General features: G+C 40.0%; 1 protein-coding gene across 9 annotated transcripts in view; it reads right to left on the reverse strand.

Moving 5' to 3' along the window:
- Positions 1-3,887: 3,887 nt before the first annotated feature.
- DIXDC1 (DIX domain containing 1) overlaps positions 3,888-15,918 on the reverse strand; it is a 71,021-nt gene continuing 58,990 nt past the window's right edge. For 8 of the 9 annotated variants that reach the window (XM_045577971.1, XM_045577968.1, XM_036427391.2 and 5 more), the window contains 3 exons: positions 10,229-10,334; positions 9,306-9,414; positions 3,888-7,129 (listed from right to left, as the gene is read on the reverse strand). In XM_045577971.1, the coding sequence (XP_045433927.1) occupies positions 7,049-7,129; positions 9,306-9,414; positions 10,229-10,334 (296 nt within the window). In that variant the 3' untranslated portion in view covers positions 3,888-7,048. The remainder of the gene's footprint in view (positions 7,130-9,305; positions 9,415-10,228; positions 10,335-15,918) is intronic. The other variant, XM_036427395.2, reaches the window with a different exon arrangement.

Below are 15,918 nucleotides of genomic sequence, written 5' to 3' on the forward strand. Positions count from 1 at the left end.
GGATCTGGTAAACTGGGGGCTGAATGCACGCCTTGAATGAACAGAAAGTTATCTGCATTTGGTAGGTACAATTTACTGTCGGAATATCATCCTATAATTAGAAAAGATCTCACTTCTGAGCTGAGAGTGACATTAGATTAGAAGGAAGCAAGTGCAGTATTTATTTATATCGCTTTTAAATCCCTGGAGATGGTCAGAGAACACCAAGAACACAACGAATAGGAGGAAACCGCAACATTTGGAATGAACATGTTCACCCTTGCTGGTGATTAAACATTTGGAAAATTAAAGCAGCCAGGAGGTACTGTTTTACAAAAGTCAAAAAAACAGTATTAATGAGATTGCAGACAGAGATGATCTCCTTTGGGGGCACTATTGGTTGCTTTAGAGATAGCAATATAGTAATTTGAAATAATAGGAAAAATGTTTACATAATCTCTCAAAAAAAATCCTATTCTAGTGTCCTTGAGGCATTCAAAACAAGGGGAAAAGGTTTCAGTATCTTTATTGTTACGAAGCGAGTCCCCAAGAGATGGACCACCGGAGCCAATTTGATTAAGCATGCTAGAATTTATTACAGATTCGAATCTGGACTCAAACCATGGCTGACGCAGCAGCCAGTAAACACCCAGGTAAGAGCCCTGATGGAGGGGCAGTCCCTCCAGAGCGCTCACACAAAAACACAGACAAACACACACCTACCGCGGCCAGTCAGGCTCTTCAGAATGGGGGTCCCTCATGGTCCTGGCTGGGGATTCCAGTCATGATCCCCAAGGACCACCAGGGAGCCGAGTCCGATGCAATAAACAAAAGAGCCATCTCCATGCTAGCATGGGCCCTGTCCCACTCATGCTGGCAGCATGGCGGAAGAGAGCGAAATTCGCCCAGTTCAGGAGTTTTATTCAGGTCGGTGATGTCACTGCCTCGGCTAACCCTGATTGGCCCCTCAGGACAAAGAACTGGCCAATCAGTTGTCTGTTCCTAAATCCTAAAGACTAAATTCTAAAGACTGGGGACAGCCAGCAGGGTAGGTTCCCAGTCACACCCTGCTTGACACTGGAATGTGACCCCATCTTGCCCATAATACAAAAGCAGAACTAAAGGTTATCTACAGTTTCTACCCCTGAAGCTACTGAGTCAGTGGGAGTCAATCTCCTGCAACTACCCTATTGTTCAAGCAAGCAATCGAAGGTCGAAGTCAGATAGCAAGGTTAAAATTCAAACAGCAGTTCTTACCCAAGTATGAGTGCTACCATATTTCATTTATAACAAAAAGAAATGGAAAAATATACAAAAATGAGGAAAAGACTAAGCAGGCACAGCTGCCTAACAAAATAATATGCAGGCAATCTAGTTGAAAAATACTGTATAAAATGTCCAGATTAAGTGGAAAGGCATATTTGAAGTAATATTTAGAGTAGAGTAATCATTTTGTTAAATTATGTAAAAAATAACAATTGAAAGAATCAGTGGAATAATTGTGATTGGTGAAAGGGCTTATAATTTTACAAATCGTTACAAAAATGTAATGTGGACGAAAGGTGCCACTTGCTAACCTGGCAAGCTCAGGGAAGGCCTGCAAACTCAGAGACCTAAAGTAACCACATAGGGTGGTCTGAAATTAAAGTTTAACCAAAAGCACCACGTCCTCAGCTGGTATCTTCCCAGACAAAGTCAACCTTGATCTTAACTGAGCCTGTCTTTTTGCATCTTTGATAACACACCCTTGAAATGCCTGGGTAACTTGTAACTTCCCTTTTTCTGGGGCACAACCTGGGCTCCAGGACAGATACCACAAATTCCTTCATTGTTATGTTAATTGTCTCTGCACTCGTACTTGTCTATCTTTTTACTTCTTATCCAATCCCAAGGGTTTGCCTACTTTGCTTTCTCCATCCTCTCTATGGATTTCATGTAACCCAACTATATCCCTTTCCTTTGATGGCAATGTATAAATACAGATGTAACCCTCCATTCTCCAGAGCATTATCTCAATTCATTGAGGTTTTGCTTCCCAGCATATGTGGACAGTTTGGCTCAAATAAACTCAGAAAAGTTCCTTATAGGTTTTTGTGTGTTTTTTACGTTAACAGTAATGATTTTGAATTGCCTAAAATATATACTTCTGTGGTAGGCAGTTAGACATGAGCAGAGTTAGGACGATGGGCCAGGTACAGAAGGTCACCAGGGTGGAAAGGACAATCAATTGTAGGGTGGGACCTCGTTCTGGGGGACTTTTCCTCCCTAGTCACCCGCTCCCTACCTTTCCTTCCTAGAGATGACATTGAGGCTTCAGTAATATTTTAGCTCCAGAAATAAGCTAAATGAGCCATCGCTGATCTAGAATCAACTGCTTTGATTTTGTGTTTTGGTTTTTTTTTATTAATCCTCAGTCAAGGATATTTTCCCATTGATTTTCTTAAGAATGGAAGGGAGAAGGAGAGACAGAGAGAAACATTGATGTGAGAGAGACCCATTGATTGGTTGCCTCCTGTACACACCCCAATCAGGGACCAGGGCCAGGGAGCCTGCAGCTGAGGTATGTGCCCTTGACTGGAATCAAACCTCCGACCTTTCAGTCCTAGGGCCGACACTCTATCCACTGAGCCAATGCCCTGGTGCCCATCAGTCAGTCAGTGAAGACCACAACCCTGAAAGGACACAAGCAGAAAACTGCTTAATATTAACAAAAACAAGAAAACAAAAATATTTTAAGATCTCTTGGGCCCTCCCCTGAAATCTCCACCCTTAAAACCCCTAGGACAGAGGAACCACTGCACTCCTTCTCCTGGGAATACCCCCATACCTTTCCCTAACCCTCTCCCCGTCCCTGCCCTAGGCATGCTACCGTTAGCTTCCTCACTCCCAAGCTCTCAGGGCCCTTCCTTTACCTCCATAAGTTGTCTTCTAAGCCCATTTATTCTAGGAATTACTCCTACATCTGTGATTTACCCAGTAAATGTTCTATTACAAAGCCAAACTGCCTGGGCAATGTGCCTGGTCCGGGCGGAGAACGGGGAAGGGAAAAGCTTGGGCGTGCTCCAGATAGGAGAGCACCCCTGGGTTCTCCATCCTAAGAATCTTAGAGGAGGTCCCACGAGAGGATTTCAATGAAATATTCAGTAGCTTTCCAGGTTTGCCCACTCAGTGTTGTGGCCAGCACCAGGGCAGGGGGTCATTCCGTGCATCTGGTCCTGATGTCAGCCATGGCTGGTTTTTTTGTTGTTGTTGTTTTATTGATTTTACAAAGAGGAAGAGAGAGGAACAGAGGCAGAAGAAACATCGATGAGAGAGAATCATCGATCAGCTGCCTCCTGCACACCCCTCCACTGGGGACGTGCCCACAACAAATGAACATGCCCCTGACTGGAATCGAACCCGGGACCCTTTAGTCCACAGGCCGACGCTCTATCCACTGAGCCAAACTGGTTAGGGCTGAATTTACTTTTGACAGGTTTAGCTAAATCAGAGGAGGGCACAGGTCAAACAGACCTGGGATAATAAGTTGACCCCAGAGATAGGCTAGGAATTCTTACATTCCTCAAATCAGTCCTGAGAGAATAGGTCTGAATTTCCCTAAACAGATTGGTAAAGGAATTTAAAGAAAAGGAAAACTCAAAACTCTAAAATGGTTTGCATTCTTGTTTGCATATTTATAGTTTCAAAATGTGCTAAATCAATAAATTCTCCTTTATAATAATGTTTTGTGCTTACATTGGAAATACCAATAGTAAAATTATCTGTAGCCATAAAGTAGTCCTTATCTCCACTCCTCAAGTAATGAGTAAACATGCTACCAGGGAGATCTCTTGAGGAAGTTTACTTTCACTAAATGTAAATTGCTTATTGATTCCTTTCAGTCAATAAACACAAGTGAAAATGGTTAATAGTATTTGGTTTGCAAATTCCATTTTATTCATAGCTTGGTGTGTGTTTTGTGTTTTATTTTTTATTCATAGATCTTGTATAAACAGGCAGTTAAAACTGGTTATCACTTTGATAATCAGAAGCCTCTGTTATAACCACGGTCTTTATGAAAACATTGTAAAACCGAGGGAATACATGGTAATCTCTTTGAAAGCAATGGTTGCAAACATCCATGTTTCTAAGAAAATATAATTTTACATATATATTTTAAGCAAGCTATTCCTCTTACATAAATTTAAACAATAAAAGAAGTGTGCAATCATAATGCTATTTTATAGGAAAAAAATTGAAAATGATTGTGACCTAAATGATTTTTAAGTAATTTAGAGTCCTCTTGGATTGGATATAGAGCATAAGATGTTTTCCCTAATTTATAATCATCCTGGACAAAAAAAGCTGAAAAGTTGGTCAGTAAGTAGGACTGTCATTTCCCAGTGAATTTAATTTGAATTATTTAGGTACAAATTGTAAAGTGTTCCACTTTCAGCTAATTTAGGGAACTAAGCATGGTACTCCGTTTTTAAATGAAAACTTTTAAAGGAATTGAGCTTTTGAATAGACTAGTTTGTCTAAGAGGATCATTTTAAAATATCTCACAGGGTATAGAGATGATTTTATGAACTCTAAACATTCTAGTTCCTTAGATTTCTCAAAGAAAGAACTTTAGCAGTCGCAGGATGGACTGCCCCACACTGATAGGGGATGCTACTTGTGAAAGTCAAGAGACCTCCTAGAGTACAGCCACAGTGTATCCAAAAGGAGACTATTCACACCAGCATGAATCAATGCACACTCCGCCCCAACACATTTTACACAAGAATGATTTGAGTGACATCCTGTAACGGAGGTGCTTAGTGCATAAGCTAAAGGGAAAAAATTATCTCATTTTCTCCCCTGAACTCAACGTCTGCTTTCTATGGAGGCACTAAGGCCATGCAGCGCCTTTTCCAAAGGACATTAAAAAAAAAAAAAAAAAAAAAAAAAAAACAAGCTAGAGAACTTTGAAATTTTGCTCTGATTTAATTTTCTCTGAAAGGGTAGATTCTACATGATGGTAAGAATGTTTGCTGAAAGAAAACTGACAAGTACAAACTGATTTAAGAGACAGACACTCAAGGTAAATTGTACCGGAAATACAGTAATGAATTTTGGCCTGATAACCCTCATGCTGTCTTATAGCAAACACTAAAATCCATGCAACAGACAAATTAGTGACATTAGGACTTTTTCTCCAGACTTCCTGGGAAAAATAAACAATATACCGGGGTGCTTTCATAATGAATTACTCTTACTTATGACTGATTTTCCCAAGTTTTCAATCATTTCTGATGAAAAATCATCCTTCAAATAGAAGACCAGGTAAACTTACATGAAGACATCAGGTGTCTTTTGATCTCCTGTCTGCTAGAAGAACTATCAAATAGATTATGTAAAACCATCTCCACAACTATGACAGGTAGAACTGGAACAGGAGTGAGTTATCATTAGTATGCCTGTAATAAAATAAAGCTCATTCGGAAACCAGATGGGCTGATAAGAAGAGCCCATATAAAAGCCACTGGGTTCTCCAGACAATGGACACAGTATACAGAACGTGAGAATATACAGAAATCACACTCATTATAAAAATAGACATGGTTCTCAGACAAAAAAGCAAGTGAGTACAAAAGAATTCTCCAAACACATCCTTATAAAACAACAAAATGTCACCTCAGAACTCCAATGAGTGAGTTGAAATGGCAGAGAAGGGAAGATGAACTAGAGGCAGACAGGTCAAGAACCCAGAACTGACCTGCCCAACTCTCCTGGTTGGCAGTGTACATTGGTGGTCACAGGCAGACTGCTTTTGGAAGGTAAACATATTCTCTCTCTCTCTCTCTCTCTCTCTCTCTCTCTCTGTCTCTGTCTCTCTCTGTCTCTCTCTCTGTCTCTCTCGATGGCTGGTTGATAGTGTTTGATGAATGAATGAGAAAAACCCAAGTTATTGGGTAATCTCTAGAAATTTAACAATTTTTTTTAACTTTACACTTGACTGTGTTACACATGAGAGAGGATTCTAGGTTTTTTCACCCAGAATCAGCCCTGCCATTTACAACTCATGCTCCATGCCCCATGGTTTCTATTGTGCCCTAAAGGATCAGCCTGGACTAAATATATGAGAACATAACTCCGGCCTTGAACTAAAGAAGGGCAGATCAGTAACTCATGCTCAATACTTCATAAACCACAAATACTGAAATTAATGGTCTGTCTCCTTTTAATTGCAAAGGAGATGCCATGAGTTAAAGAAAGTCATGAGAAAGAAAGAAGATATGGGTAGCAGCACCTTTCCATACCCGCCTGGATTTTTAAGGAGCCTTTCACTCCTTATTCCTTTCAAATATAAAATTCATCAGTTGGAAGGGGGAAAAATGGCTCTAAAATTGAAGAGTCCCCAGAGAAAACTAGCAGTACATGGACTATGCCCTGTGGGCTAAAGGACAAGTTGCAGATCCAGTTAAGACACAAGAGGCAGCCCGAGGTCTTACTTAATTCTGGTTTTAGCACAATATAGCACAAATATGGGCAGCCCTTTTTCCATCTAACTAACAGTTCAGTACCATCCATGTCCAGTCCAAAAGGTTCCTGAAGAGTGGCTTTCGTCTTTGGTACCACTCCATGAGTTATTCTTGGTTTGTAATAGCTGCAAAGAAGCAAAAAAGCTGGTATCTTGGCCTTGCCTGTGAGTACAATTGCTGGACTCTGATTGCTGCAACCACTGAGACCAATTGAAATAACAGCAGAGTGAGGCATCCAATTCCCAGGTTCCAGATAGTAGCAGCCATGCCCCTACAGGAGCAAAATCGTCCATCCTATTGGTTAAGGCCTTCGGTTTGTTGTCCTCAGAGTAGAATAAAACACTGTGTTCCCACGGACAAGGAACTCCAGATGAATTCATGGTCTACATTTGGACATACACCAGGCACAGAAACGACTGGCCTGTGGCTGTCACACTTGGACAAGCTTCTCTTTTGGCAGCAAGAACTAGAAACTTTGTAGGGTATCCCAGTTTTAGTTCTCGTTCCTGAGTGAAGCAGCCAGGGCATGCCAAGTTCCGCCAGTCCAAATCTAATCCTTAGAATTAATTCTCCCCGCGGTCTTCTTCTACCCAGGCTACAATTTTCCCTTCCCATCCAGGGATGGCATCATCATCATGGAAAACCTAGAGAAAGAAAAAAAGCCATCATGAAAAAAGAACAGTAAGATAGGAAGTCTCACTAACCAACTGCTGCTGATAATAACAAGACCTCAAATATGAAGGATAAGAAACATAGAGGACCCCTGGCCAGTGTTTCTCAGTGGTTAGAGTGTTGACCTGCACACCAAAGGATCGTGGCTTTGATTCTCAGTCAAGGGCATGTACCTGGGTTGGAGGTTTGATCCCAAGCTTGGTTGGGGTGCATGCAGGAGGCAACGAATCGATGTCTCTCATATGAGAATGTCTCTCTTCTCTCCCCAACTCTAAAAATTAATGGAAAAAATATCCTCGGGTGAGGAATAGCAAAAGAAAAAGTATAGAGGAAAGCTTTGAGTTTGAGAGTTAGAGTTTATGTCCCTTTGGTTTTGTCCCTAAAGTTATAACGGGTAAAAAAAAATTATATATATAATTACTTAGTTCCACATGTATAAAATGATAAGAGCATCCCTAACACTGCTTTGCTCACAGAAATATATATGGTAAGAATTCATAAATTAGGAACCATACATTAGGCTTCTTAGGAGAAAGCAGCAGTATAAACATTAAAACAAGAATGGGGGGAAAATTGGTCAGAAAGAAGAATCTTAACTTGTTTGCATGCAGTTCTTTTCATTCATTCAATTCATTTACTGAGTGACTAATAGGACAGGGTTATTAAAGCACTTAGGAGAAAGCAGCAGTATAAACATTAAAACAAGAATGGGGGGAAAATTGGTCAGAAAGAAGAATCTTAACTTGTTTGCATGCAGTTCTTTTCATTCATTCAATTCATTTACTGAGTGACTAATAGGACAGGGTTATTAAAGCACTCCAGCAAGTTTGGCTCAGTGGAGAAAGCACTGGCCTGCAGACTGAAGGGTCCCAGGTTGGATTCCAGTCAAGGACACATGTTTCTTTTAATATGATTTCTCAATACAGTAAGTTATAGTCATCAAATAGAAACAAAGATGCCCTGGATATAGGCTCAATCCCCAGTAGGGTGCATGCAGAAGGCAGCTGATCAATGATGTTTCCTTTTTTTTTTTTTTTTTTAATATATTTTATTGATTTTTTACAGAGAGGAAGGGAGAGAGAGAGCTAGAAACGTCGATGAGAGAGAAACATCGACCAGCTGCCTCTTGCACATCCCCTACCGGGGATATGCCCTCAACCAATGTACATGCCCCTGACCGGAATCTAACCTGGGACCTTTCAATCCACAGACCGACGCTCTACCACTGAGCCACACCGGTTTTGGCTGATCAATGATGTTTCTATCTCCCTCTCCATTCCTATCAGAAATCAATAAAAATATATTTTAAAAAATTTTTCAGTGAGGAACTATTTACAAAATAAAATACTGGCTTTCCCAACCCTCTTCATCCTATAACTACAATGAAAGCACTTAGTATGCCTCATAACCTAGAACGCTTTTCCATAAGAAAGTCTATTTTTAGCAGAGGGACTATAAAGAGAAGCACAAGCTAAAAAAATAATCAAGGAGTTAAGAATAAGTACAGTTGACTTTTCAGAAGTTCCTCACTTTCATATCTGAGAAAATACCACCTCTATTTACAGCTTTATATTCCTATTTCTTTATTTTGCTCTACATAGGAAGCAGAACGTTTTCCTAAGATTTGACTATAGATACAAAAGGAACCCCAAAGCCAAGCTTTTGTTCAATCGCAGGTTCTTTATTTTTCTTAAAATAAAAATTCTAGCCGAAACCGGTTTGGCTCAGTGGATAAAACGTCAGTCTGCGGACTGAAAGTTCCCAGGTTCGATTCTGGTCATTGTATATTGGTTGCGGGCACATCCCCAGTGGGGGGTGTGCAAGAGAGAGCTGGTCGATGTATCTCTCTTATCAATGTTTCTAGCTCTTTATCCCTCTCCCTTCCTCTCTGTGAAAAATCAATAAAATAAAATAAAAAATTCTATACAAGTTTGGTCAAAATAATTAAGTCCTTGAAGTAAAGACTTCTTGGGCCACTCCTTGACCTTCTCAGTCTACAGTAGTCAGACTGGTCTGAGGCTTTGGGAAGTTCCTCTGACCTGGTTAGAGGACTCAGGTATTTACTTATGGATACTAGTCCTTGAGTAGAAGGCGTTAGGGTTCAGGAATGACCAATAATACCACCCAGACTCCCCAAGAAGACTGTACCTCCTCTTTAACAGTGCCAAACTCAGGATCCAGTGCTTTGAAGTGATACCGGTGATTCCCTTCTCGGTCAATAGCTGCTTTAAAATCCTTCAGTGTCACCTCCCCCAACCTGCAACAAATAGAGTTCTAAAATAGACTGTTTATCATCAGGTTGGAAAGATAAGGCTAGCTTTAACCCCAGGCCCCTGCCAAGGTCTCCTGTGGCAGAAATAGCTTGGTTTTGTTAGGTCACTGCCCCTTATAATCCAGATGATTCTACAAAGCAGAGGTTAGTGAGCCAGTCACCATTAGGGAATAAAAATGGCATTACAAATGGGGTGATCTGAAAATTTAAAATAGATTTATTCAGCAACAGCCAAATCACTCTTTTCCTTGTCTCTGGATAAAAGACATAAGGTCTCTGAAATCTAATTTGTTGAACTCCCTTCTAACCCAGACCAAGTAAAAGCAGACTCTCTAAGAAAGAGAAATCCTGTCACTTTTCTCAGTAGCGGGTTCCACAGCTTAAATATTTATATCAGAGCCTTTAACCTTAGTTAAAGGGAGTATATTGGCCCAGAGTTTGAAGTTTCTTTTAATATGATTTCTCAATACAGTAGTTGTAGTCATCAAATAGTAACAAAGATCGATGACAGCAATCCATGGCTATCAGCAGGAGCTATTATGAGCACTTAAACTATTTCCTAACTTGAAGCCTATTTGCATATCAAGATTGGAAGCATATTTGTTGTATCTGTGCCTAGCAGATATCTGTTGTATCTGTCCCTTGTAATGCCCCTGGTAAAGCTGAAACTAGAAGCTCTATGCCCTGTGCTCTCCTCACTACACCATACAGCTTCTCAAACTGGTTAGATGGACGGGCTATAACTAATGATTCTGCCTTCCTGCCCTTTTAAAAAGAGAAATAGATCCAAGACTCTTACCTCTTTGGTATATTGACCATGAAGGGTGTAAGTGAGCGGTCAGTGAAATAGAGCACTTTCGTGCAGGTGCTGCTGACAGTTGGAGAGCTCTGTGAGTGAGGCAAGGCTGCAATCAGAGAGACTGGTCAGAACATTCAACTTGCACCCAACCACCCCTCATTTCCAGTTTTTTTTAAATGTCCCAGGACGGCAGCAGGGGCGTGGAGAAGAGATTAACCAAAGAATTTCTATGCACGTATGCATAACCATGGACAGACCACAAGTGAAAGACAAGTCAGGGAGGGCATTCCATAGTGGGAAAAGGGAACATTGTAAAACTTTCAATAATAAAGATAATTTTTTTTTAATGTCCCAGGAGGAGGAAGCTGCCTGAGGTCACAGAACACTTTCCTTTTCACACCTTTGCCAAACACCAAGTCCACAGGGTGTGCCCCAAAGGAAGCCAGCACTAGGGCCACAAAGAAGTGCTTTGAATATGGACACTATCACCAAGACCATCGTTTCTTACCCATTCTAGGCATTTCTAGCAGGGAAATAGCAACTGTTCTGATTGTTGTGAAGAGTCAAAGAGGCCAGAGAAGCCCAGCAACATTTCTGCTAGGGCAGAGTGGACACAGCAGGAGCTGCAGTCACTGCCAGCACTTAAGTTTTGGAGGTCTCTGTGGTGGAGAATGCTAATGCAATTCATGAAATGAAAATGAATAGGAACAGGAACCATAGGAGCAAAATAATCTTAGAAACTCAGATGCCAAGGGAGCCTCATGCTTCCAGTACCTTATCTCTTAGCTACAAAGGATCTATATGTGCTGGCCCATGGTTTTAAACTCAGTTCTCTTGATCCACATCTTGTCTCTACCCTTTGTATAGGTACTTACGTAAAATTTTTATTTAGTTTTAAAATAAATTTGTACCGTGGTTGTTGTTTTTTTGAAGTTTAAAAATTTGATTTTAGAGGGGAGGAGGAGAGAGAAACATCCATGTGAAAGGGAAACACTGATTGGTAGGTTCCCTGACCAGAATGAACTGCAACCTGGGTATGTGCCCTGACTGGAAATAGAACCCACAACCTTCTGGTGTACAATGACGCTGCAACCAATTGACCCACACCCACCAGGACTGGAAACTTTATTAATGAGTACTTGTGATTATGACTTTAAGAGAACAGGAAGAGTCCTAGCTGGGTTGGCTTTTGTTGGATAGAGTGTTGGCCTGAGGACTGAAGTGTCCCAGGTTCAATTCCAGTCAAGGGTGCATGCCTTGATTGCAGGCTTGATCCCCAGTAGGGGGTGTACAGGAGGCAGGTGATCAATGATTCTCTCTCATCATTGATGTTTCTGTCTCTCTCTCCCTCTCCTTTCCTCTCTGAAACCAATAAAAATGTATTTTTTAAAAATAAAAAATTAAGAGAACAGGAGTAAAGACCAATCAGAAACTTTTATCATAAAAACCATAAAATAATAAAGTGTCATTAAAATCTGTCCTGTGCCCTAGCTGGTGTTGATCAGTGTTCAGAGCATTAGCTGGCACAACAAAGGGTCATGAGTTCGATTCCGGCCAAGGGCACATACCTGAGTTTCAGGTTGGATCCCTGCTCTGGTCAGTAAATGTGTGAGAGACAACTGATTGATGTGCCTTTCTCACATCAATGCCTCTGCCTGTCTGTCTCTCTTTCTCTTTTCCCCTCTCTCTCTTCCACTCTAAAAAAAAAAAAAAAAAAAAAAAAAAAAAAAGGAAAAATATATCCTCAGGTGAGGATTTTAATACAAATTTAAAAATCTGTCCTGAAATTCCATCTACATATATTTTCTTAACTTTTTCTAGACATCACAGGAGAGCATTTCTAGGAAGGGGTTTCAAATAAAGGAGACTGTGAGGGAAGAATTAATACAGGGGAATACAAGGGAATATTCACTATGCATAGTAATCACAGTTTTCAGAATTTTTCTCCAAAGAATGCCAATTATTAAAACTATATGACATGGTGCTCCTTGGACAATAGCATCTAAAACACTCACTTAAATCACTAAATCCTATTATTGATTGACTGATTGATTCATTCATTCAACAAACATTTTTTGTACACGTAACACATGCTAAATTTGGGAAATATAGAATCAACCATATGTGGTCTCTGACCTCAAAGAGTTTACAATCTAGTATGGATGACAAATATGGACATAAATAATGACACTGAAATCAGACTTTTTTTTTTTTTTAATATATTTTATTGATTTTGTACAGAGAGGAAGGGAGAGAGATAGTTAGAAACATCGATGGGAGAGAGTCATCGATCAGCTGCCTCTTGCACACCCCCTACTGGGGATATGCCTGCAACCAAGGTACATGCCCTTGACCAGAATCGAACGCGGGACCCTTCAGTCCCCAAGCCGACACTCTATCCATTGAGCCAAACCGGTTTCGGCTGAAATCAGACTTGTGTAAACTGCACAGGAGAACTGAAGATGAAGTGGTTAATTCCAACTGGAAGAGGTCAGAAGGCCCCATAAAGCGCTTAAGAAGTCATCAGATAGCCGGAACCAGTTTGGCTCAGTGGATAGAGTGTCGGCCTGCGGACTGAAAGGTCCCGGGTTTGATTCCGGGCAAGGGCATGTACCTGGTTGCGGGCACATCCCCAGTAGGGGGTGTGCAAGAGGCAGCTGATCGATGATTCTCTCTCATCGATCTATCCCTCTCTCTTCCTCTCTGTGAATAAATCAATAAAATATTTTATTTTTTTTTTTAAAAGAAGTCATCAGATAGAGAAGTCTAAAAGGGCATTTCAAGAGGGAAGGACATATGTAAATGCAGGGAATGTGATTATGTATGTAAAAATTAAGTTAGCCCTGGCTCAGTGGTAGAGCGTCGGTCTGCGGACTGAAAGGTCCCAGGTTCGATTCTGGTCAAGAGCATGTACATTGGTTGTGGGCACATCTCCGGTAGGGGGTGTGCAGGAGGCGGCTGGACGATGTTTCTCTCTCATCGACGTTTCTGGCTCTCTCTCTCTCCCTTCCTCTCTGTAAAAAAAAATCAATAAAATATATATTTTTTAAAAATAAAAAAAAAGTTAACTAGTAAGGCTGGAGCACAAGGAATACATTGGGAAGTTGTGAAAGATGAGAATAATAAAATAGGCAGGGGACATATCACAAGGACTCTGCCAACATAAAACATTTAGATATTAGTCGTAAGCTCTGGAAGATACTAAAAAAGAGTGACACAATCAGACAGGCATTTACTAGTAGAAAGGCCAATCCAGCAGCAAAGTAAAGTATGAGTTGGATGGGAGAAACTCTGGAAACCAGTAATCCCATTAACAGGCAATTAAAAACAATCTGAAAGATGAGGAAGGGCAAGATGGAGTCAGAGAAGAGATAGATTTGAGGAACCTTTCCTTTTTATTTTTAAAAATATATTTTCATTGATTTCAGAGAGGAAGTGGGAGAGAGAAACATCAATGATGAGAGAGAATCATTGATTGGCTGCCTTTTGAATGCCCCCTATTGGGGATCTAGCCGAAACCTTGAGCATATGCCCTCGGTGGGAATCGAACCTGGGGACCCTTCAGTCTGAAGGCTGAATTATGATAAAATAATTGTTACTTCAGTATGAAATTACTATAAAAAGCATGTATAAAAAACTCAAATAAAAGACCCCAAATCTTTGTGTGTGTATAAATTTAATACATAACTTTAATCAATTTTAGTTTTTAAGCTCATTTGGAATTAATTTTTGTATATGGCATGAGGTATGTGACAAGACTGTTTTTATATGGGTCTTTAGTTACTCAGGACCATGTGTTGAAAAGCCTATCCTTCTGTGTTGTTGTTTTTTTTGTTTTGTTTTGTTTTGTTTTGTTTTGTTTTGTTTTGATTGGGTAACCTAAACCTTCATTCCTTTGCCATTGACTAGCTCTTTCATAGATACTGAAAATCTATAGGCCAAATATTTCTGGCCTTTGTTCCACTAATCCATGTGTCTATGCATTCACCTATATTGTACTAATTATTTAGTTTTGAAATCAGATAGTGTGGTCATCCAAATACTTTGTTCATCTTTCTCAACTTTTTCTGTGTGGCTATTCCTTTTTTTTTTTTTTTAAATAATTTTTATTGTTAAAAGTATTACATATGTCACCCCCCCCATTAACTCCCTTCTCCTGTGTGACCATTTCAATCCCTTTATTGTTCCATATAAATTTTAGAATCAGCTTGTTTATATCTACAAAGGATTTTTATTGGAATATGATTGAAGCTATAGATTATTTGGGGAGAATGGATCAATATTGAGTACTCTAATCAATAAACATGGTGTATCTTCTCATTCTTTGATTTATTTCATCTGTGTTCTACAGTTTTCTTTTAAATATATTTTATTGATTTTTTACAGAGAGGAAGGGAGAGAGATAGAGAGCTAGAAACATCAATGAGAGAGAAACATCGACCAGCTGCCTCTTGCACACCACCCCCTACCGGGGATGTGCCCGCAACCAAGGTACATGCTCCCAACCGGAATCTTTCAGTCCGTAGGCTCGTTTGGCTCTACCACTGAGCCAAATCAGTTTTGGCTACAGTTTTCTTTTTAAAAATGTATTTTTATTGATTTCAGAGAGGAGGGGAGAGGGAGAGAGAGAGAAACATCAATGATGAGAGAGAATCATTGATCACCTGCCTCCTGCAACCCAAGCATGTGCCCTGACTGAGAATCGAACTGTGACCTCCTGCTTCATAGGTCAAGGCTCAACCACTGAGACACGCTGGCCAGGGTTTCATGTTTCTTTTTTGTTGTTGTTAATATTTTTTCATTGATCTTTTATAGAGAGTGGAAGAGAGAGGGAAGGATAGTGAAAAATATCAATGTGAGAAAAACACATTGACTGGTTGCCTCCTGCATGGGGGAGGAGCCTGAACCAAGGTATGTGCCCTTGGCAGGAACAGAACCCAGACCCTTTGGTCTGCAGGCCGACGCTCTAACCACTAAGAAACACTGGCCAGGACATACTTTACGTTTTGTTTACGTTTTGTTTATTATTGTTTTCTTAATTGCCTATGTGTCATACAAAACTGGTTATGGCTAGCTTTATGCTATTTGTTTTTTGAAAATTATTTACATAGTTTTAGATTGGGTCTGGGTAAACTATAAAATATAAGAAAATGTGAAAGCTATTAAATCAAAAGTTAAGATATAGAGTAAAACAAATTATGAGGCAGGGTAGATTTCCAACATGTTGGAATAAAAACAGGGGAAGAAATGTAACAAGTAGGCATAGAGCAGGTAAGAAGTACTACCTAGCCATGACCACTAGATGGCGCAATGATTTTGCAGGACTTAAACCAAATCACCTAAGCACTCAAAGTTTTAAGGAAAATTACTCCCCCCCCCCCCCCCCCCCCAAATCAAGCTTCTTGATCCTAGGAAGAACTGGAATTTTCTGTGCTATTTGGGTTATAGGTTGATTTGTATATGTTTTTGTTGTCTTAAATTTTGTTTTGTTTGGTAAATGTTTTAAGCTTGTAGTATTTCCCAAAGATATTTCAGCCTCTCTGAGTCAATAGAACATGGTTAAATAAATGGTACTTGAGGTGATGATGATGGTATCTTCACAGTCCTAGAAATAACTCCATACTAATTAGCATTGCTACAGAAACAACACATTATAAAAGTGAAATTATATAAGAAAAATTCGATCCACA

This window comes from Pipistrellus kuhlii, unplaced genomic scaffold, assembly GCF_014108245.1.
Source record: "Pipistrellus kuhlii isolate mPipKuh1 unplaced genomic scaffold, mPipKuh1.p scaffold_m20_p_9, whole genome shotgun sequence".
In the NCBI taxonomy this organism is placed as follows: Eukaryota; Metazoa; Chordata; class Mammalia; order Chiroptera; family Vespertilionidae; genus Pipistrellus; species Pipistrellus kuhlii.